At 39.9% G+C, this 23799-nt stretch overlaps 1 protein-coding gene across 3 annotated transcripts in view; it reads right to left on the minus strand.

Annotated features, from left to right (window-relative positions):
• Positions 1-23799, minus strand: part of OSBPL5 (oxysterol binding protein like 5) — a 156707-nt gene that overhangs the window by 32661 nt on the left and 100247 nt on the right. For all 3 annotated transcript variants that reach the window (XM_048484298.1, XM_048484296.1, XM_048484297.1), the window contains 2 exons: positions 17029-17113; positions 6071-6242 (listed from right to left, as the gene is read on the minus strand). In XM_048484298.1, coding sequence (XP_048340255.1) covers positions 6071-6242; positions 17029-17113 — 257 coding nt within the window. The remainder of the gene's footprint in view (positions 1-6070; positions 6243-17028; positions 17114-23799) is intronic.

Raw genomic sequence — 23799 nt, forward strand, 5'->3', positions numbered from 1 at the left:
AGAAAGAACGACTTCACACAATGCCTAATCAACAGAGAAAAAGTCTAGCAATGACGACTGACCAACAATAGCTAAATAATTTCACAAATTACACGCTTGTAAATGCCAAATGCTAAGAAAGAAATATTCATGGCTCTAAGAAACATTAGATTCATGATCTAATTTGGGCTTTTCAGGAACATCTATTTTACTGCAGTGATACTCAGAATGCTGGACTAAGGGGACATTTATCCAATCCAGTAGGGATACAGCCTCCACTCTCCACTTGGTACAAGGTGTGTATGCTCCAGAGCACAAGCAGACTGTATTGTGCCCATGGAATTTGAACATATTATGCTTTAACTACAGAAAACAAGGAGAGCTTAGGTTACTGTCACTGACAACCACATTTTCAGCAAGGTAAACAAATTCTGGAAACAAAATTACAGAAATAGATTGTTGCTTTGCTATTGAATATTAACTTAACCAGTTAGGTCCAGGCATTTTGAATATTCCCCTTCTCAGGTGACAAAAATATTCACTGTACCCAATGTAGAAGATGTGAAGGACAAAAATGCACACAGCAAGAAGAAGAAGAAGAAGAAGAGTTTGGATTTATATCCCCCTTTCTCTCCTGCAGGAGACTCAAAGGGGCTTACAATCTCCTTGGCTTTCCCCCCTCACAACAAACAGAGCAGAGCAGAGCAGATTTTGAGAAACTCATGTGTCTTTCATTTATTAATGAAGACACCTTGGAGTTCTAATACACAAGAAGATTTAAACCAGCAACCTAATGAATCTTCCAGAAGCCTCCTTAATTGGTCAAGTGAAAGAGGAAATTCTAGAGGTTATTTATATATTTTTCATGGTATCTTCAAAGATAGTTAATAAGTTCTCCTGGCCGAGCATACAATCTTTATCCCTAACCTAACAGCAACAAATATTTGGGAGGATGATTGTCACTTTTTGTTTTTGAGCTTAGGTTTGAAAATAGGATGTTTCTGTTTTCATGATGATGATCTTCATCTGTTAACTGGAGGGATTGTACTATACCAGGCATCACTGCATTATTTTCAAACAGTCATTACTCAGCAAAAGGTGTTCATTTCATTTGGGAGGGGAATGGATCACTTTTATGAAACAGCTCCTATTACTTTAATGTGGCTGAGGCAGGACTAAGCTCCTGGAAGCGGGGCCTTCCTTAATAATGTAGACTTGGATCTGAAGAGCAACCTCAGGCACGCTCAAGGGTGTGAACACATCCTGGGGAATGGTCTCCTTTTTTGTTTGAACAGTAGACTGTAGTCTTACATTGTTAGTAATTTTTAAAAATTCAGAAAACATTTGCTATTTGACATAAGAACTGGCCATGCTCAAGAAACATGAGTCCAAAGTCCCTTTGTACATATGGAACATCTAGTAATTGAATCGGAGTCAATACTTAGCAGATAAATGGCACTTTCCCCCCATTGCATGACCTGTAATCTAAAATAACCAGTCTGTAGAAAGGTCAGCATTACCTTCTACATATTATCAGAGAGGGATGTCATTCCAAGAAATTTTCAGATGCTCCAAAACAGACAGAGTTCAGCACCTGCGCTGCTCATGTGCAATAGTGAGAGGATTGTCTAGATTTAGAGCTGTTCTCTAGCCATATCTGAATAAAGAAACACTGCTGTACTCAGAACAGATTGATGTAAAGCAGATAAAAAACCTCTCTCTGTAATGCCACTAAAATAGTGACGCTGTTATTAGATTTTACTGGATCACCCCATAGAACATAAGTAGAACATGAGTTTGAACCTCCCTCTCAACTGAACAAACACCCCCAACTTTAGAATGGTCCATGCTTTTGAAATGTTGGTCTAGCAACCCTGTTTCAAAGCCTGACAGAAATTAAAACTAAGCAGTCCAAGTGGAGAAACACAAATGCTATGTCCAGAGAAAGTTGGGTTGGGGTGTGTGGGGTGTGGATCAGAGCAAAACTACCTGGCTCAGTTTCATTTAGAATTATAAAATATCAGAGCTAAGGAAAAACAACCACAAGCAGTTAGAGGCAAGACTTCTTCGCTGATAGGCAAAACTTATTGCCAAGGAGTCATTTGGAGTTTAGGGTTGGGTCCTGTCCAACATTTCCAAGGTCAGGAGGAGGGGTGATTTTTGCCACTTCCCTCCTCCCTTGCCCCTCAGCATTTCAGAGGCATTTTGGGCTGTGGCAGGATGGGGTGTGTGTGAAGAGACAAGACTTCTGCCAGATGTAATTTGAGGTAAGACCTTACTCATAGAGTGGAAGCTCTAGCAACAGAAATATTTTTGCTCTGTGCTTCGCCCTTTCAGCTCTCTGAAGCTTGACACTGTGTTAGAAAATATTCTGCACTCTCTCTGTTCTAAATGCACCATGTGAGAGTATTAATTTCTCAAAGATTTTGACAGACTTATCAGGGTATAGTGAATAGAAACCCAGAATTAAAATTTTCCAGCAGATACAGTTGACCTCAAAACCTGCATCCTCTTACTCTCAAGCATAATTTAAACAATCTAAAGAAAACATGAAATGTAATTAATTGACTTGTTAATAGCTTAATTATCTTAGTTCCTTAGGAGATCTTTAACTGTAGGATTAATCCCACTGAGAGAAGTACTGTCAGTAATAAATTTACAGCCTTTCCAATATCCTGCTGCTACCCAGATGGATAGTCATTTGAGCTCAGATCAGGTGAAGATCAGGATCATGTGGCTTGCTCTGTCCATAAAAAGCAAAGTGCAAATTTGTGCAACCTCAGATAGCCTGGAAGTTGTACAGGAGAGGAAGAGGGGGTTTAACCCTTTAACTTCTGCTTGGTTTCACAATTTGAAACTGAACTCTCTGCTTTCTTACTAGCATTATAATAGAAATAAAATGTGCTTTTAAAAGGACACATCTTGCCTCTTTTAAAATGCTAAAAGCACAGGGAACTTGGTCTCTAGCACAGAAACCAGTGGTGATCAAAGGATTGAACACACTCTTCCTTTCCCTATGTGCCCCTGTCTATGGCAAACTGAAGCTCCCCAAGGCTACTATTTCCGTTTTATGGGAAGAAGACCTAAAATCTTTTTCATGTTTAATTGGAATCCCTTAAGGTCTAGTTGAAAGATATTTTACTCCAAGTTACAACATTTACAAAGTAATGGATCTTATTAGTATTTATCTGAATATATAAGCAATAGAACAGGTAAAGGTACACAGCATTAGCAGGGGGAAGATTTAGACTTGCAGGAATATTTCACAGCTATAACCAGAATATGGAAGGGATGCATCTTCTGTGGCACAAGTCTAGAGCAGCAAGAAACAGGAGAGAAAAGGGTACAGAATCTCAAAACATAGAAACAGACCAGTGTTGAATGATTCATTAGAGGTAATACTCTGGATCCAGTGCAGATAATGCAGAGTGATTGATCCAGCAACTCGGTATTGTTCTGCAGTATGCATCTACAACTCCATTATACTTTAACAGAACGTATTGTTGAGACAGTTGTTTGTACCCAGCCAAATCCATTTCAAATCCATTTCCTCCAATTTCCCCATCTGCAAATGAACTTGACAAGCTACAGGACTTTGGGGTTGCTGCTATTCAAGAGCAGTGGAAACCTTTGGAAATTCACAAACTTCTGTTTGTTTTTTAACTTATGGATGCTTTAGAGAACTATGTTGTAGAAAAAGTTGTCATAGTTCTGTATGGTAACTATATAATATGAAGCTTGAGTGATGTGTTTTGTCATTGACGTACACTATTCATATGGCAAGTAGGCAAGCATATACACACACTCTATAAGGAACCCAAAGATACTTCTGCAAATGGGCAAGTGTATCTTAGCACTCTCACCATCCTAATAACATTCAAGTACAATTGAAATGGCATCCTCAATGCAAAACATCTTCATCACCATTTTGGTGTGGCCAGTGACAGGTCAAGTGGATAAATTAAAAGAAGGCTCATATAGAAACCACAACAAAGTCATGGGGGTTTTTTGAAACAAATTTTTCAAGAAAAATTTAACTGAAAGTTAACGAGCATAAATCCAATATAATGACATTTAATATTAAAATATCTGAAGAAGAAAAATTAAGCAACCTAACTAAATATAAGTTGGTGAGTAAAGTAAAATATTTAGGGAGTAATTTGGCCAAACAAAATATTTTACTTTTCTCAAACAATTATATACCTCTTTGGAAAGATATAAAAGATAATTTGGCTAAATAGGGCAAATTAAGATGGTCTCTACTGGGCAGAATTGCAGCAATACAATCAAATATATTGCCCAGAATGATTTTTTAAAATTTCAATCAATTCCCATAATAATAGTTAATAAGTTTTTTTTAGAATGGGAAAGAGATATTTTACATTTTATTTGGGAAGGCAAAAAGCCAAGGATAAAATATAACAATCTTATTGATCGGTCAGATAGAGGTGGCCTCCACTTGCCGGGTTTGAAAATATATTATTATGCAGCAGGACTCTTATGGTTTAAAGATTGGATGACATTGGAAAATAGAGAAATTTTGAATTTAGAAGGGTTTCATTTACATTTTGGTTGGCATTTTTACTTTTGGTACCCAAAAGAGAAACCTTATAGAGAATTTTTGGATCACTATTGCAGAAGGGCCATTTTGAAGATTTGGTTGGACTATAAAAAAACCAATATTCTGAAAACTCCAAGCTGGCTTTCCCCACAAGAAGCCTCTATGTTAAAACCAAATTTAGAATGAAAATTCTTAAAGTATGTTGATATCACTTATTGAGACAGTGGTATTTGTAAATTAAAAGAAAAACTTGAAATCATAGTAAATAATCAACAATGTCTATGGTTCCTATATCATCAACTAAAGATAAAATTTAAGTAAGATCTAAAAAGAGGCTTCGAAAAGAAAGAGTCAGAATTATGGTTAACTTTATGCAAAGGAAATTTATTTTTGACTAAAAAGGCATACAAACTCTTATTGGACAGAGAAACAGAGGATGAAATGATTAAGGAGTCCATGGTAAAGTGGTTCCAAAATATGGGGAGAACAATTGATTTAGATACCGGGTCAAAAAGATGAACCAAGAATTTAAAATTTAAGGTATGCTACTATTTGAAGGAAAATCATTTTAAGATGTTATATCGCTGGTATCTATACCTGACCAAATTAGCCAGAATGTAAAAAGGTACTTCTGATATCTGCTGGAAATGTCAAAAGGATAAGGGTACCTTCTTCTACTTATGGTGTTGTAAAAAAGCAAAGGAATACTGGAATGGAATTTCTGACCAGATTGGCAATATTCTTGGTTACCAAATAAGGTTTTTACCAGAGCTCTTTTTGTTAAATATTCTTGATAGAAATATAAAGAGGAACATGGTGCTAGAATTGTATATGAAAATAATTGGAAAATGTCATCTATTCCAGAAATGAAAGATTGGTTTTCCAAAATGTTGGAATACCTAGTTATTGATAAACTCTGAATGTTAAGAAAAATCAAAATTTACAAGCATTTAGACAGAATTGGAATCCTTTGATTTTTTTCTGCAGAAATCGAAAGACTATCATTTATTGAATAATTATAATCTTTAAAAGTGGATGAAGAAGGACACGTCGGATCGTTTCAAGATATGTATTAAAGTAATAAATTAAATTCTTTGGAATAACTCAAATATTATTATACTTTAATAAATAAGGATAGTTATTTTGATAAGTTCTAAATGAACAAACTGCTTTAGGTAGTGCTAGTTGGAAGTTCTTTTTTGTTCTTTCATTTTCTTTCTTCTTTTTGATTTTTTTGTATAACTTTGAATATGATTGTAACTGGAGACAAATATTTAATAAACTTTATGTAAATATATATAGAGTTGGTGATAAGGCATTTCGCCAGTCACTTTCTATCAATCCAGGGTGGTTGCTATGAGGAAAAATAGAGTGGCGAACAATGTTGTAAGCTGCCTGTGGCCCCAGCAGAGAGAAAATTGGTATACAAATACATAAATAAATATTCAAAAAAGAAGAAGAAAAGAAACCATAACAAACTCCTCTACCATCTCCTTTCAAACTATGAAGTGAGCAAAAACATATTCTTACTGGAAAAGTTCCTGGTCTGATATTGTAGCTGTGTGCAGTAGGTTGTACAGTCCAGCATGTGAAGAATCAGTTGAGCAGTTGAGGTCACCATCCTTTCCCTGCTTTGAGGCACTAAGCCTGAACAGACTGGAGCAGCGCAAGGCCAGTTCCAGAGCATCCAACCAGCATCGCCCTGGAAAACACAAAATCACATTCCTAAAGGCTGTAGGGATCATATAGGATGACGCAAACGTTCATGAATTTAATCCATTTTAAATGAGGGAGATAACAGGTCAAATGCAGCAAGGATTTAACTTATCTGAAAGCAATGAGAACAAATGCTAACATCTGATAGCATGTTCCACACAACTAGCTTTGTATGCCCTTCAGCTATAGTGCAAACATGAAATATCTGCACAGATGATTCTCAACATCAACCACTAATCTACCTATGATTATCATACCATGTATCCAGTCATATGCATACCTATCATGAACTCAGTTTTCTAGCAATGTATTCAGCACTATTTAAATATTTCAGCGTTCTCCAGATTAATCAGATTCTGCAGATTCTACTGTGCAATACTACAAAATTCTTAAATCTATGCAACAGTAATAAATAAGTATGAAAATTTTATTTTATAATTTTTTTTAGATTTCCCTTTTTTCATTCTTTCCCTTCTGAACAAGCTTTTTCCTGAAACATTGTTTACTTGCAAAGGTCTACTATGGAAAAGGATGGGAAACTGGAGGAAATTCCTTATATAAATACACTACAAAAATCTGCTGAAGTTCTTAAGCTCACACCCTTTCACTGAGGATTAAAAGAGGGGTCCAAAGATCTCTAAACATAAGACAGTGAATTCAGATAGTGAATTCATCTTGCAACATACATTCTTATCCATCTAGAGGAAAACAGTCAAAAAGAAAGACTGCATTTATCTGGATCCACACCACCATACATGTAGCTTCAGTCATGTAAAGCAGTATCTGGCTGGTTATGCACAGTATCTGCTGCCCTGCAGGAGTGAATGTACATTGCAGCAAAATTTCTCGTATGGACACATTTTCTACAACACCACCTTCACATTCTATTCTCTCCATGGCAAGCGACACCACTTCTGGTGTGACTCTGATTTGCTTCGCTGTCAGAGTGGGGCAGATTTGCCAGTGAACACAGTTTTGCCCTGGATATGTTCCCTCTGACCACAGCCAGCATACCTAGCTTTACTCTTCCCACTCCCTTGCATTGCCATCCATGCCTTCTGCCTCACCCTCCCCTTCATGTTGCTGGCTCCTTCCTGCTTCCTACTTGCCCTGCTGGCATCTTTGGGTAGCCAGCAAGTGAAAGTCAAAGAAAAGAAGCTCAATCACTTGGGCTTATCCAAAATAAACTGACCTCTAAATTATCATATAAATATCTTGATATAATAATAACAACAGAAAGTGCTTGGTCCCACCATACACTCAATGTTTCCATACTCTCAGCCCCCCCTTTTCCAGGGATGGCGGGAAACCCCACACTTGCTGGGGAGGTTGCAGGGAGTGAATGTGGGGGTAGATCTAATGTAGGAATATCAAAATATTGGGAATATTGGAATAACAAGCCTCTCTTTCTCCTCCTGTAACAGCAGCAGCAGTAGGAAGCGTGTGTGTGTGGAGTGGGGGGCAGGAAGAGAATAGCAGTTCTAGGACATGGTTCCCATTTTCAGCAGAATATGGTCCAAGGAATTGCCTTTTTCATTTGGTGGAGGAGGAATATTTTTGAAAGGTACTACAATATCAATATAACTGCAATAACAGCTTTATCAGTAGAACAGTAATTTAAAGGGCTTTAACAAAGCCAGCAATCTTGCAACTGTGTGTTTTAAGAGTTGGTGGGCAGAGTTAAGAGAACCAGGAAAACAGAGGCTTCAAAGACTTCAGCAAGCAAACTGTGCAGTAGCAGTAGAGGCCTGCTTGTGTGTGTAAACAGAGAAACATGATGAGACCCAACTTCAACCCTACTGACAGCAAAGAACCCCAGGGTAAGCATTCCATGCATAACGGGTCTCTGTGTACTGTCAAACTGCAGCAGGCACCACTAATCACAGTTTGCCCTACCCATCATGCCATTTTTTTCTTTTGTTGCTAGAATGAGGGCCAACCCTTACTTGCAGGTACAGATCAATGGGCTTCTCAAATTGAATTGGATGCCAAGGTTTGTGTATAACTCTGGTATTTCTGTCTCTTGTTCCCACATTCTGCATCCAAGCCCCATCCAGAATCTCACATCTGTCTTTCCTTTAGACTGGCCATTGATCCTGTCTTGCTCCCTTCCCCTCTGCTCAGCATGGCACTCATGTGCCTAAGTTAGTAGCAAAGCTACTTGTTAAACAAAATAGTGCCTCTGGCCACTGCTCCACTGGCATTTTGCCCAGGATTGTTTCCCACAAACTGAGACACTAGTTTGGCAGAGGAAAACTAGTGTTTGATCTTCTGTATGCATTCATTCACTCACTAGGCCACAAGTTCAAGGACTGTAATTAGTTTCTGCATCCACAAATAGTTAACTGCTGCTCATTTTGAAACACTGTTTTACCTCTGACCGCATATAATTGAATACAGGAGTGGTTTAGTTGTAGAAATACTATCCTGGGCATTATTTCAGTTATTTTAATCTCTAAGCTCTACTGTGGTGCTCCTTCACACAAATGCTACTGTTCACAATTTCTGTCATGAGAAAAATATACAAATGAAAGTAATTAGAATAACTTGAAGGCAGACACTCAAGAAATACTAGCTTTCATATTGTACTAAAAACTTCTCTATCATCTTCTTTCAAAATACAATTAAAGAATTAAAGAAACTTCCCTATCCTGCCAATGGCATCCTTTCATTTAAGGCAAACATCAATACTCTCCTGGAAAACAGCATTCCCAGACTTGCAACAACCAATTCATGTATATGAGAAGCTATATTTGGAGAAAAATTGCTAGGATACCAGCCAGTAAGGAAAATTGGACAGCCTGAAACTTTCTAGATCCAGAACCAGCCAACATAATCAATCTCAATATCTCTCTCTCTCTCTCTCTCTCTCTCTCTCACACACACACACACACACACACACACACACACGCACGCACGCACACACACACACAGTCCTGCACAAAAATGAGAAGACTGGCAGTCATACATACATACAGCTTGATACAGACAGTATTAAATGGTCTGAATAGGAAGAGAACCCACTAGTCTGTTGCAAAAAAAGCAGGGATCACGGGACAAGAGCTACTGCTGCCCTGAAGTTTTTAAGCACTGGAGGTTTTCTTCTACTCCCACAGAACATCATCTACCAAACTAAATACATTAGAGCTCCTCATTGCTTCCAGATATTCCCCTGAAATGACAATATTGTGCTGGTGATGCCATCTGACCATACTACTACCCCACCCCACCCCAACCCTCCTAATGGTTGCCAAGCTCTGCCCTTGAGTTCATCCATTCCTATCACAAGAAAAGAAAGGTGCACTTGGGGTCTCTGGGCTAAAGAACTGCTTTAACTGGTTCTGTAAAGATGAGCCAAGTTCTGGTATTTTAAATGAGGACAGTGTACTTATTACCCACTACCCAAACACTCTGGCCATGTCAGTTTTTGAAGTAGGTGCTACCTAAACTCTATAGGTGGCTTTGGAGCAGCTTTTGCAAGCTGAACAGAGGAGTGCAGTGGAATCCCCCATCATTTTTTAAAGTGACAATTTTGCATATTATTTTGTGCCAGTCCATTTGACATCTTTAAAAAGTACTTTTCAATCGCTTGAATGAGTCAGCAGTTAATCTATCAGACTAAGACTGGAATGATGTGGGTACAGATCCCTACACAGCCATGAATCTGGCTAGGTGACTTTGTTCCCATCAGTCTAACCTACCTTACAGGTTGTGAGGATCAAAATGGAGGGGAAGAGAACAAATTATGACAGCAGAGCTTCTTGGAGAAAGGTTGGGATAATTTTATTTATATATTTTATTTATATTTTCATTTATACCCTGCCCTCCTCATTTTGCAGGGCTCAGGGCAACAACAGCAAGATTTACAGAATAGAACAAGAATAATACAGTCAGAACAATAAAAACAACCAACAGTTGGCAAGAAAACCCACCCCTATACTGCACCCATGGGAGGCCGTATAATTATATTCTAAATAATTACCTACCATCTCATCTATCTAAATAGCAGGAAGAAATCCATATAATTTTCATCATGGAAAGGTCAGATAAACAACTATGCTACTTGCAATAGTTATAATGATAAGATTAAGGATAAAACTAAGAGATAAAATAAGAGGAAGTTAAAACTATCCCCTGATTTTTGCTTCTTTAAAGGGACAAAATATATGCATGCATCCTTAATTGTGTGCAATGCAGACAAATATTTTAAGTCCAGTTCCTGCAAATATCCTGTTTAAAGAATATTTATATATTTAATGTCTAAATATGTCATGCTATTTTTTATTCACTCAGACTTTGGAAACATGCAAAACAAGTATGCAATTGATTCCTCCTAAACCTTATACTTTGTGGAGTCCATTGTGGATTTGTGGCATTTCATGTAACAACCATAAAGTGTTCAACCCGAGTTGGGATGCAATTGTGAGTCAACCTTCCTGCATGACCATCAGTTGATTCTAAGACTTGAAACTACAGGATTTAAACATGTCCACAAACAAATTAAAATATGCACACGTGACGTAGTGGAAGTTGTGAATTTGATCTAATTTTTTAAAGACAAACAAGGCACAATGATCATCAAATGTTCATTGTCAATCAGAGATAGATATCAGATAGGCCACTGACCTATTTGCAGAAGACCACTTAGTTACTTCTCAGAATTCTTACACTGAATGCTGGATGAGGAGGAACTTGGTCTGATCCAGCACTTAAGAGATAATCTTTGTAAAGTGATTCTAAATCTGAACTTTTGCTCAACGGTAACATTCTTGCTTTGAAAATTTAAAGCACATGGGTAGTCCATAGGGATCTAGATTAAGATAAATATCACACTATGTACCTAATCCCAGGGAATGAAAATGCCACATTTCAGTGATTTATTTATTTATTTGATTTATATACCGCCCTCCCCCAAGGGACTCAGTAATATTAGTATTAATTAATTCTATGCCGGTATTAATTAATTCTATGCCTGACTTTTGTAGGAGGGGAGGAGTGATACAAGACATGCATCCTAAACACTTACAAGCTTTATAATAACAATGCAAACATTTTTTTAAAAAAATTATGGAACAGTCTGTCTCTCCCCTATTTGAAACGATTTCTAAAACAAGTAATATTAGGAGTTCAGACAGTTCTGAAATGCAACCCACCTCTTACCCAGTTCCTTGTGAAAATGATTGACTATGCTAATAGAGCGCAGAGGACAAAATACACTTCACATATTCCCAGGAGTCCAGTCACTAAGATTAGGTTCAAATACTTCGCCTTAGCGCAAATGAAGCCTTATTTTACTGCCTATTATGACAGTTCCTCATATTCTTTTTCACTTAGCCAAGAGGCTCCTTTTTCTTCTTCTTTGTTTTCCTATCTGTCCCCCAAATGTTTAAAATGTTTATAGATGTATTCTGATTCAGGTTATGAAGGTGAGAAACTGAAAAACTCTTCAATGGTATATGTTTTAATATGGCACACAAGCGGATGATACAAATTCACAACCCTTTTACAGGGAAATGGCCAAGTCAGAATGTCAGGAAAGTTTCAGGTTTAAACTGGGCAGGTGAAAAGGCTACAGGAATGAGGGAAACTTTGTATAACTATACACAATAGATAGTTTGTCACAAAAATGTAGCTGATTTTTTCTTAGACAGGTTTGTATAACTATTGAGAGAGATCACTTTACTGTCACTCCTTAGATAAACAGGAACTAGATTATCAAACACAAAATTTCTGTGCAGGCAGAAACACACATAGAGGTTCCAATTTTCCTTCTTTCACCCCCATTTCCCAACAGCTTTCCTGTCAGGGAAGGACTACCGATTTCACTTTCCTATTTTAGGATTCTCCAAAATCCTTCACTCTCCTCACTGTACTCTAATCCCCCCCACCTTCCTTCCTGATACTCTCAACTGCCACTCCTGCAGGTCAAGAGTAGAATTCCATTTGAATCCCCTGTCAATCAAGGTTTCCAGACTGGTATAACACATCTGCTGTTAGCTGTCCATCAAACCTACATTCAGCGTTCATCAATGTCAAAGCACCAATCCCTAGACCTCTGTTCCCATCTTATTTTCTCTATGACAGTCAGATTAAATATTTCCATTTTGAATAATTGAATATTGTGGTCCATTAAACCTTATCATATAAACCAGCTCATGCTAACTCATATAAGAACAATTTCAGATGGCAGTTTTCTAAATCTACTGCTTAAAATGACCACCAGAGAAATCAGTTCATATCTGAAACTTCATCAAAAGAAGATACCAGTTTTGTTTAGTGGCACTTGGTGCAGGAATAATTCTGCTAGACAAGAAACCTTTTCAGTTACTTTGCTTTAGCTCTCATTTGACTAGTTTCTCATATCATGGAATACTATTTATTTTTATTTTTATTTATTATTAAATTTGTAAACTGCCCTCCTCCGAAGGGCTCAGGGCAATGAAAAACAAAGTAAAACAATAACAGTCTAAAAATACATACAATAAAACCAGAATAAAACCATACTCAGAATAAAATAGCATAAAAGGAGAAATATTGTAACAGATGGCAACAAAGCCCCACCCTCCTCCATGCCCACAAGAGGCCTAGATGGAATGGGGCTGATAACAATCAACCTGGCTGGCCAAACGCCTGGAGGAACAGATCCGTTTTGCAGGCCCTGCAGAAACTTTGCAAGTCCCACAGGGCCCTGGTCTCTCTAGGGAGCCTGTTCCACCAGGTAGGGGCCAGTTGGACGTCCTTCAGGCCAGGGACCACTAATAGGTTCTCCTCTGAGGAGCAGAGGGACCTAGCGGGGCAATACTTTTCTCCCTCAGGTACTTAATGAACACTTTCTTTGGACAGAACATGAAACCAAGAAAGCCTGATGCAGTGTAATGACCAGAATATTGGATCTTTTGAACTTTTGTTCAGCTGTGAAAAAAACTGCACTCAGCAATGGAAGCAAACCGAAGAGGCTTTTCAAAAGGCATTCGGTTGGATCTTAACGTACCTTGTTGTGAAAGAATAATATCAGATAAACTTATCTGATCTACTGGAAAAGCACACATGTGAATAATAATCGCATCAAACACACCTGTTTTTCATCTACCATAACTTTTTTTAAAAATGTGATACTGTAAAAAATAAACTGAGACATAAAAGATTTTCCTTTTTCTGTAGGAAATTTTGTCAAAAAACAATTTACGTGATAGAAAGGTCTAACTGTGGAAACAAACAGGAGTAGGCTGCTGCATGAATGCACAGGTTTATCACAAGCAACTGCTAACAAATGAAGATTAGAGCATCCCTCAGGCTACTGTAAATAAAATGGATAATCCAGTTACAGGAGACAATTTAATACATACCGGTAGCTCCCAGCTTTGCACTCCATACCAGTGTAAATGCCCTCAGTCAAAAACTCTCTACAACTCTTCCCTAGAAAGAATGTCCACATTGCTTTGCACAGCATGTTTTTAATTAAGTTAAATTGACTGGCAAGTTAAATTGGTCTCTAAGGAGATTTTAGAGTTTAAGGCGGGAATTGATAGCCACTGAGGATATTTAATTGTGTCAAAAGCCTGATTATCATCTCTCTTTCATACGCTGCCTTCATCTGACTACCAGTTAAAATGTTTGCTTTTGCTCTCCACCTTCAATCAAAATCTAATAGTAAGTATACTGAAGCTGTCTTGGAAGGGAGGGGTATGTACAGAAAATGTGAGTTGAGATCTATCAGCAAGGTAAATGAGCTTGGGATGAGAAAAGAATGAACCTTGAAGCCATAAATATTTTGTACCCATTTCTCCTGTAGTAAAAAGCAGATCTCATCATCAGAATGAAGAATGCCATCAAAGGAAAACTACCTATCAGGTATTTGCAGAGCGAAATAGTTTGGTAAGGAGTCAGTAGCCTACTATCGCCCCATAAGCTTGCTTTCAGTGGCTAGTAAGCTTTACGCAAGGTACCTTATGATACGTCTCACTGCCTGGTCCTCTTCAGTGCTAGGCCCGGAACAGATAGGATATGCCACAGGTAAATCCACCCTTGACCATTGTCTGGTTTTAAACCATTTGGCGGAGAAATATTGCCACCCCAAGGGTGGGAAACTCCTTGCGGCTTTCCTAGATTTGAAATGCGCATTCGACTCTATCCCCAGGAGGAATCAGCTGTGGGAAAAAAAAAAATTGACTGTGTTGGGGAATAGATCAAGAGATTACTGTTTTCTTATTAAGCCAGTTGTATTTATTCCTCAACTACCTGTCCAGAGTTAGATTTGTGATGCGTCGCGGGCCGCCCTAACTTCACCTATAGTTTCTAACAAAGAGGAGTCAAGCAGGGTTGTATTCTTGCTCCTCTCCTGTTTCAATCTTTATTTAAGCTGACCTTGCTCCTCATTTATCTCCAGACTGAAAGTCAACGCACCCATTTTGGGACAAGAAGACCTACATGTGCACTTCTCTATGCAGGCGACACTGTGTTACTGTCTCGGTCCAAGGTGGAGCCTGCAAAGACTCACTTCAAGCCTTTCGCTGACGTTACTGCCACAAACCAGTTGCCCTGTTGATTAATTATAACAAATCCAAAGTGCTGAATCTTTTTGAATTCAAAAAAAAACTCCTTGCAGTGGAAAATACGCCGGTTACATTGATTGAACAGGTCCATTCATGGCACAGATGTTTAGGAATCACCTTCCATCTAAAATTCCCTTAACCTGGACCTCTCATATCCACCCAGACTCTCAATACCAAAGTAAAATCAAAGTGTTGGCAGCAATGTATCAGATTTTTTCACACCAAGAGGCGGGTCAATTTTTTCCTGCCGCAATGGAAGTTTTCCAGTTAAAACTACTGCCACAATTACTTTACGGAGCTCCAATCTGGGGAGCCCAAAACAGCTGAGAGAATTAGAGAGGTGTTCAATCTTTGTTTCTTCGTGCGTTTATTGGGTCTTCCAAACTCAGTCGCATTAATCAAGTTCTTTGTTTAGAAACCGGAGCCAAGACTGAATTTTTTCCCGGGTTTGGCTCTCTTTTGTTGTTTAAATACTATGGCCGCCTTCATTATAGAGCCACTCCCGACGGCAGTCTCACATATTTTCTACATTAGCGACCACTTCCACTCCACCCTGGCACTACCAAAATTATCAGAAGCAAATAAACAACATAGGTGTATCTTTGACCAACTCCTACTGCAGTGAACTGAAAGACAGGCTTTTCGGAGATTTTTTGAAACAAGCGATTACTCTTGACATTGAAGGGGCGGCTTCTCACAGCTGGAGCCTGCAGAGACTTGTTCTCCCACATTTTATGGCATTTCACCCACCATTGCTTTGGGTTTTATGAAACTAAATATATGAGGTAATTTTAAATCAATCCACATCTCCGCCAGATATTTTATGTGCTTGCTTTCCGGCCCTAAATGTATTTACCCGACTGCCTTGAAACCAAGGGAGAGCGAAGAATATCATGGCATCCACAGGAGAAGCAAGGACTTGTTCCTGTGCAGGCGGAGCCTACCGAAACAACTGAACACATGCTCCTTCATTGCAAAGATTTGGCAGTCTGCTATCCGGTTGCTTTCACCAGAGGCCATCTTAGAAGAAATTTTCAGTTAACGAGATCAGACAAGGAAATAGTTTCACACCTGCTTAGTGACCATCATCCCCACACTACTGAATCAGTTGCCAGGTTTTTAACAAAGGCACTTGGATCAAGAGTGAAACCTTTGTGTAAATTTTAGTCAATTGGTTTTAACATAATCTGTATTTTACCACTCTTTATATGCCATTAAAGGTTTTGTATTTGTTTTTGTTTGTTTGAGTCAGTAGCCTAATCCAGAGAAGTATGGGGCAGGCTTGATTGTCTGCAGACTTAATTGACAATGGCAAAGCAACATGTTCAACCACACATAATCAAAAGGCAAATGTTTTCAAATAATCCTTTTGCTGATGGTCACATTCGTCCCTTCTAGGTTTTATTCATTAAAATATTTATGTGCCTCCTTTCCATTTAAAACAAATACTATAAAGACTTACAATACTAAAACCCACACAGCCAAGATCACACAATGAGGATCCAAGTGCACCTGATAGGAAAGCATTAAATCAAGTAGGCTCTGTGACTCCCTAGTAATATGGAAATACCTCCAAATTAGCATTTTCCTGCTCTCCATATGTGATAGCCAGTGAAATGAACCAAGAGGGCAGGAAAAGGCTAGTGCAGTGATTCCCAACCAGGGTTCCGTGGTACCCTGGGGTGCTGTGAGCATGTCCCAGGGGTACTGCGGCAACACTACCAGCCCCCCTCATTTTTGCGGTGTCTTCCACCGGTGCCAGCAAGGACATGGAGCTGGTCCAGGGGGCAGGAGCCACTTCCCGCCCCATAGTCCTTCCCTTTACCCTGGGAGGAGGTGGTGTGGTGTGTGTGGGGGGGGGAGGTGGCAAGCAGGGGCACTGGGAGGGGAAGGTGGGGGGATGGCAGGGATATTGTGAGATATGAAGAGTGAGGTCAAGGGTACTGTGATGTCGAAACGTTGGGAAACACTGAGCTAGTGGAATGATCTCACATGTTCTCCAGCTCCATGATTCCCTTGACAGTACCCACACATCTTAGTGGTTTGAGTGAATGACTGTTTCAGAGAACATGCATTAATATTTGCATGCCACCTGCTGACAGGGACCATTCTTGGGCAGCTACAGCTTGTTATCAGGATTCCAGTACAGAGTTCTTATGCACCAAGAACGATATTGGGGATGTACAGCAACTTTGTTTCACAGGAAGAACAAATACTTACCATCTGATTCAGAAGCTGCCCTGAAGATCAAATGACTGCTTGGAAGAGGCTGTGTGATGGAGCCTACATTCTCGCCCTTTGGACCCTAGAATTAATTACAGACAAGAAACGGTGAGGAAGCTTTTTGAGCAACTTCTCTGCACTTTTCCATTTTAGTTTCTTTGCCGTCATTTTCAATGTACAATTGCCCTGAGATTTTAGAGTAGAGCAAAGTGTAAAACTACAGTGGAATCTCAGTTTTCATTGCCTTTGGTTTTCATCGATTTGCCTTGGTTTTCATCGATTTGCCTTGGTTTTCATCGATTTGCAGTAAGGTGCAGGGGTTTGTGGAGAAAAATCACCCAGACAAAGCTGTTGCAGGCCGTGTCTGCAACTTGTTTAATGACAATATCTTGCCCCATTTCAGACAAATCTTAAAGAGGCGTCAGAAACAGACCTCTTTGGACAGCTTTCTGGTGCGATGTTGGTCCACTGGCTCTGAAGCTTGTCCTAGTGTTATTGTTTGTTACTGTTTTCAGCATTAAACACTATGGCCCCTTCTGCACACGCAAAATAATGCATTTTCAAACCACTTTCACAACTGTTTGCAAGTGGGTTTTGCTATTCCGCACAGCTTCAAAGAGCACTGAAAACAGTTTGAAAGTGCATTATTCTGCATGTGCGGAAAGAGCCTATGTTTATTCACCCAAAAATGTGTTTTTGGTATGTTTTTGGGAGTGCCTAGAATGGATTAATTGAATTTACATTGATTTCTATGGAAAAGTTTACCTCGGTTTTCATCGGTTTCGGTTTTCATCGATTCTTTTCAGACGGATTACTAATGAAAACCGAGGTTCCACTGTAATTAATATCTATCAACATAAATAAATAAAATCAGGCCAGCAATATATTATGCAGACTGCAAATGTTTCCATTTTCTACTTATTTATGGATAACAAAGCACAGTCATTACAGATCAAGATGCTGGTACTACTACTATGCCACAAGACAAAACTTACTAGATAGCTAGTTTGGTAATCTTAAAGCTAAGAAGAAGAAGTGTTTGGATTTATATCCCCCCTTTCTCTCCTGCAGGAGACTCAAAGGGGCTTACAATCTCCTTGCCCTTCCCCCCTCACAACAAACACCCTGTGAGGTAGGTGGGGCTGAGGGAGCTCCGAGAAGCTGTGGCTAGCCCAAGGTCACCCAGCTGGCGTGTGTGGGAGTGTACAGACTAATCTGAATTCCCCAGATAAGCCTCCACAGTTCAGGCGGCGAGCTGGGAATCAAACCTGGTTCCTCCAGATTAGATACACAAACTCTTAACCTCCTATGCCACTGCTGAGAGTAAATTAGATTAAAAATCATTAGCAAAAGTAGTTGGATGGCTTTGACAGTTATTTATTTTGATTAGCAAATAGAATGAGACAGTAGCAAGGCATAACACAGTCCCGTTTTCTTTTCAAAAAACCAGAAATTCCATTATATTAACTTGTAACTTTACAGGAATAAAAATAATTTTAAAGTATAAATTCATTACAGAATTTTCTGCAGTTCTGTTCACCACAAACTTTGACTTGTATGCCACATCCACATCCATCATGAAAAAACCCTCAACAACCTCCAGTAGAACAAAAAGGTGACTCTCCAGGTGCACACAGAAAATTGGATTTACCTGAATGCAGGTGACAGTTTCACATATTTCATATACCCACCATACCATTTCCTGAAATGGCCCCAGAATCTGCTATTTATAGCCACTGGTACATGTACGTTTCCTCAGCAGGAAAACAATGAATCCCCATGGTGTTTCAGTTTGGAAAGGGGGTGGGGCTGATGACTCCTCTCCCCAAGTGGCATGATCCTCAGCCGAATTGAGCCTGTGTGCTTGGGAATTAAATGCGTTTATCACAGAGGAGAGGTTGGGATATTCTTAGTCCACTACTCACTACACTACATTAGGGACAACTGCTGAATTATTCCTGTTTAACAAATAAATGAAATCATTCCTTCTCTTCCTATGCAGAAGTGAGAGAGATCTATCATATTTGTATCTTTCAAGAAGTTTAGGTAGGAATTCAGGTTCCACTTTAACCTCTCAAAACTGGCCAAAGGTCACTTACAGTTGAGTGGGATTCAAACAGGTCTCCCCAACCCTCGTTTGACATATAAATAGCTTGATTAGACTATCCACCAGATCTTCTATTTTAAAAAAAATGTTAGCATGTATCAATATTTTTGCAATGCTTCCCTGTAGCTGATTTTTTAAAAAATAGTTGGTATCAAGATTGCATCAAGTATTTTCCACTGCTGAGCTTTCACATGAAAGCTAGTGGAAAGGGAGGGGGGAAACCCTCAAGGAATGCTGCCAGAACATATTAATGTTAACTGTACTATTGAGAGCTGCTAAGCTGAGTGATGAGAGTCTCAGCTTTGCTCATTTTTCTGTTATATCGCCATAGAGACAGTTTTCATTTTGTTCACAAGCCTGCTTTGTGAAAGAAGAAAGATGTATTCACCTAGCCCAGGGGTAGGGAACCTGCGGCTCGAGAGCCGCATGCGGCTCTTCTGCCCTTGCACTGCGGCTCCCGCGAGGCGAGGCCGCCCAACCCCATCCTTGCTGCCGCCCTGCAGTGCAGGCAGGGGCAAGTGCACAGTACCTTGCAGCATGGCCAGCTGGGCATGGCTGCTGGCTTCCCCTCTCGCCCACCCCGTTCAAGCGGGGCGGGTGCTTTCCTGGCGGCCGGCAAGGCCGAGCCACCAGCTTCATCCTTGCCTGCCCTGCAGGCAGCAGGGTGGGCGCACCAATTGCCCGGCTTCCCCTCTCGCCCGCCCCGTTGGAGTGGTGAGGCCGAGCCGCTGGCCCCATCCTTGCCCGCCCTGCAGGCAGCAGGGCGGACACATCCATGCGCCTCTCAAAATGAGCAGAGTAAAAGGTAAAAAAACCCAATATATACAGTGTTATCTTTATTTTAAATGTCAAAAATTATTTGCGGCTCCAAGTGTTTTCTTTTCCCGTGGAAAATGGGTCCAAATGGCTCTTTGAGTGTTAAAGGTTCCCTACCTCTGACCTAGCCTCTTCCAGTGAGATCAAGTAAATAACATACTCATTCCCTGCTGGATCATGGCCTCCTAGTGATTAAGGACTGGGTCAGGAGAATGTGTTGTCTCAGCAGTTCATGTGGTCAGATCATCTCCATATCAACATGGTCTACTACATTCTTTTATTTTTTCCTCTCACTCTTCTATTTCAGAACAGCAACATGTAGATTAAAGTCCCATTATGCCATGAAGATTGTTCCAGTGAGATACTATAAATTGAGTAGCCCATATAGACAGAGAAAACATGGGTTTAACACCACTTGGTGTATCTATCATGATCTATGGTAAATTTGTTATGAGAATAAAAAGGATTAGCCCAATGTACTTTGCTTCTTGAAGGAAAATTGGAATAAACACAGATGTATTTTTTTCCTGAGCTAATGTCATCTATGAAATTACTATCACAAGCTACAACCATTCCTTTGCATATGAACATATATTAAATGCCTGAGAAAAACCTGTTCTTGTATGAAAATTAGAGTCAAATATAATGTGCTGAGGCCTGTTCATATATGTGCTCCAATGATATTACAAAATGAAAAAGCAGTAATTTACCAGTTTACCTTCCAACATTACAATGTGCCAGCCACTCTTCTCCTAGCCTGATCTACAGATTTGTAGAATGGAAAGGGAGGGAAAGGGAGAAGGCATAGGTCCTTTCATACGCATCCCATTTTTAGGTAGTAATTACCCCTCATGAATGAGACAGACACATGGACAACAAAGGTGACTGCCCTCATCAAGTCTACTTAAAATTTCACCTTGAAAATTTTAACTTTGCTGTTTACTGTGCCCCATTTCCCCCTTTTCAATTCAAGGCCACATACATGCTTCCTCATTCCGCATTTTGTGCTTGCAAGACCCCTGCAAACATATGTGTTACTGATTCAAGGTCGTTCAGGGAACTTAGTGTCCAAGTGGAGATTTGATCCAAACTCTATCTGGTTTTGGTTAGAAGTTTTAATAATTACATTCACCCGCAGTGCTCGGCACTACCAAAATGCTAGTGCTTGCTATATTAAATAGTCAAGTGTTAGGAAGTTATGAGAAAGAAAAAACAAAGCTGTTTTAAACAAGAAAACCCGTTTTGTATTTAATAACAATCGATGCATAACAGTCTCTACATGTTATCTAGAAATACTGAAAATGAATGAGAAGCCTGAAGCAGTTAAACAGCTTTCCAAATGGCAAGAAAGTCCACTACTAACTTCAGCCAGCAAGTAACTGACTATATCCCTGCACTGGCCATGAGTGCAGAAAAGGTACAGTAAAGGTACATGTGTCTGGCGCTGGCCTCCACCACCAGCTCGGACTTACCCGCGGCACCCAAACTCACCTGCAAACTGGCATCTGGTGACTCTGAGCAACGATGAAGCCACGCCTGGCCACCTTGCCACTGGCACATCAAGGAGAAATAGGTGGCGGTCAAGAGGCACCCCAAGAGCAACAGCTAGAACCCACTATGGAGATTCTGAAGCTGCCCATCTCAGCAGCGGAACCAAGAACAGCAGCAGACACTGTGGATGGAGGTTGGGCAAGGGAAGGCCTAAGAGGAGGAGTGAGCAGCCGCAGGTAAGCATGCAGACTGAAGGGTGGCCCAACGCCACAACAAAGCTGGGCAATACCCCAATTACTGGCCCTTAAAGGAGAAAGTGGGCTCTCAGGCCAGGAGGCCAATCCATGGACCAGTAGGACCCGATGGATGCTCAAGCGCCAGCAGGGACCTGGAAACAGGCCTTGACCCATGGAGGAAGGAAGCCAGGAGGGATAAAAGGGGAGAAGGAGGAAAACCAGGGGTGGAGAGAAAGGAAGAGTAAGAGGGACAAAGTAGAAGCAAGAAGCAGAGTGAAGCTAGAGAAAAGAGGGAAAGGGCAAGAGAAGAAGAGTGGCAGGAGCCAGGTGTCGCACGGTTCCAGCAATATTCGACCTAAAGAAAGCCCAGAAGTCCATAGGTTTAAGGCCCAGCCTTTCAACAAGACCACGTAGCCCTCTGACCAGGGTCCACAGAACGGGTCTAAGACTGCCAGTGTAGGGAAAGAGGGACAGCTGAGGGGTCAAACCTCAGGGTTGGTGCAGGGGTGCTCCACAATATCACTGGCCAAAAGTATTAGAAGGACTATCCAACAGGTGTTCAATCCCATTCTATAAGGCAATCACAACTACAACAAAAGTATGATTCCTCCTCACTAATTTAACAAAATTTGACCAGCAAAAACAAAATTTCGAAGCAGATGGGAGGAAGGGGGGTGGCACATCCTCTACCTATTCCAAGTATGACATGAATGTTGAGAAAAACACCAGGATCTTGCAGAAATGACTACAGTGTATTTCAAGTGCTGCTAAATTTTTGACAGAATTTATTACAGTTGCTACATATTAAAACAGTTTCCTCAACAAAACAGTGAAAGCAGTGAATCCTTATTTAGAAAAATATTAAATGTTTAGGACTTCTTTGCTGCTTACTCGGCACTATCTGGTATCTTGCATATGTGTCAGGGAAACTAACAGTAGCTAATTGATGGGGCAAATTTATTTTAATGTCCAATAAATAACCATTATCCTTGTGTACAATTTAGTCTTCATTAAAAATAATCAAATAAACTGCCCAAACCAACAATTTCAGCATTTCTCATTTCCTAAACAAAGAAATTTACACCCAGTATGTGAAATTTAACAATTACCTTCTAAAAATATTGATTCCTGAAAGCTTATACCCAAACACTCTTGTTTGTCTCTAAGGACTGGACTCTAATCTAACTGCTCCACTGCAGACCAATACAGCTACCCTCTGAAACTGTTTACATCCAAACATCATTGGATACTGTACTATTATTATGCTAAAACAATCATTTACAACTGGATTATCCTTGTGTGGACAACCCAGTTGATGTGCAAAGGATTACTATAGCATGAAAGCAAAATATCCAAACAGAAGATTCAGTCTCTAAATACCAAAAATGTAGTCTAAGCTACTCTGTTAGGCAGCTTGGTTCCTACAGTAAACTCTGTGCAAGAGAGCTGTTGACAAGCATATTTTTTGGCTGAAATTCTAAACTGGGAGGAAACAAATTTCACTGAATTCACAGATTTACTTCCAACCACATATATTTATAATGGGAATGTTAGGCACACTTCAAAAGCATTAAAACTTGATCCACTTTGCCTTCATTTTGAAGTACTCAAATCCCAATTGACCTAGGTGCAGCAGTTCATAAGATTGTCCCTCAAAGCAAAATGGATTCCCAGCACTGATTTGTAGGGGCAAATTTAAACAGTCACTGTCAAAGATAGATGTTTTCTGGGATGCCATTCACTCTCAGCTTTCCAGAGCTGTCTTTAAAGCAGCAAGATTTAAAGTGAGGTGAAATTTTCCAGGAAGTCACTTTGAATTCCCAATGAGAACATTGAAGTGAAACATTTGCACAGAGGGACTGTGTGACCCTAAGACAAGCAGTTGCTCACAATTGTTTTTGACATGCCATCTACGCAACAGGCCACTGATGCTATTTGGTCGACATTTACACAGCTTTGGCACAACTGATGGCGTAGGTGTGTGTATCTGTGTCATATATTGTTCCTCTTGCTGGCCTTGGTCCTACCTTTCTTTTACCGTGACCGAAGCCAACTATCCAAAACGATTGCAAAGACCCGTTAGAGGTAGATCACAAGGTAAAAACAACAAAATTATAA

The sequence above is a fragment of the Sphaerodactylus townsendi genome, linkage group LG02, assembly GCF_021028975.2.
Source record: "Sphaerodactylus townsendi isolate TG3544 linkage group LG02, MPM_Stown_v2.3, whole genome shotgun sequence".
NCBI classification, from domain to species: domain Eukaryota; kingdom Metazoa; phylum Chordata; class Lepidosauria; order Squamata; family Sphaerodactylidae; genus Sphaerodactylus; species Sphaerodactylus townsendi.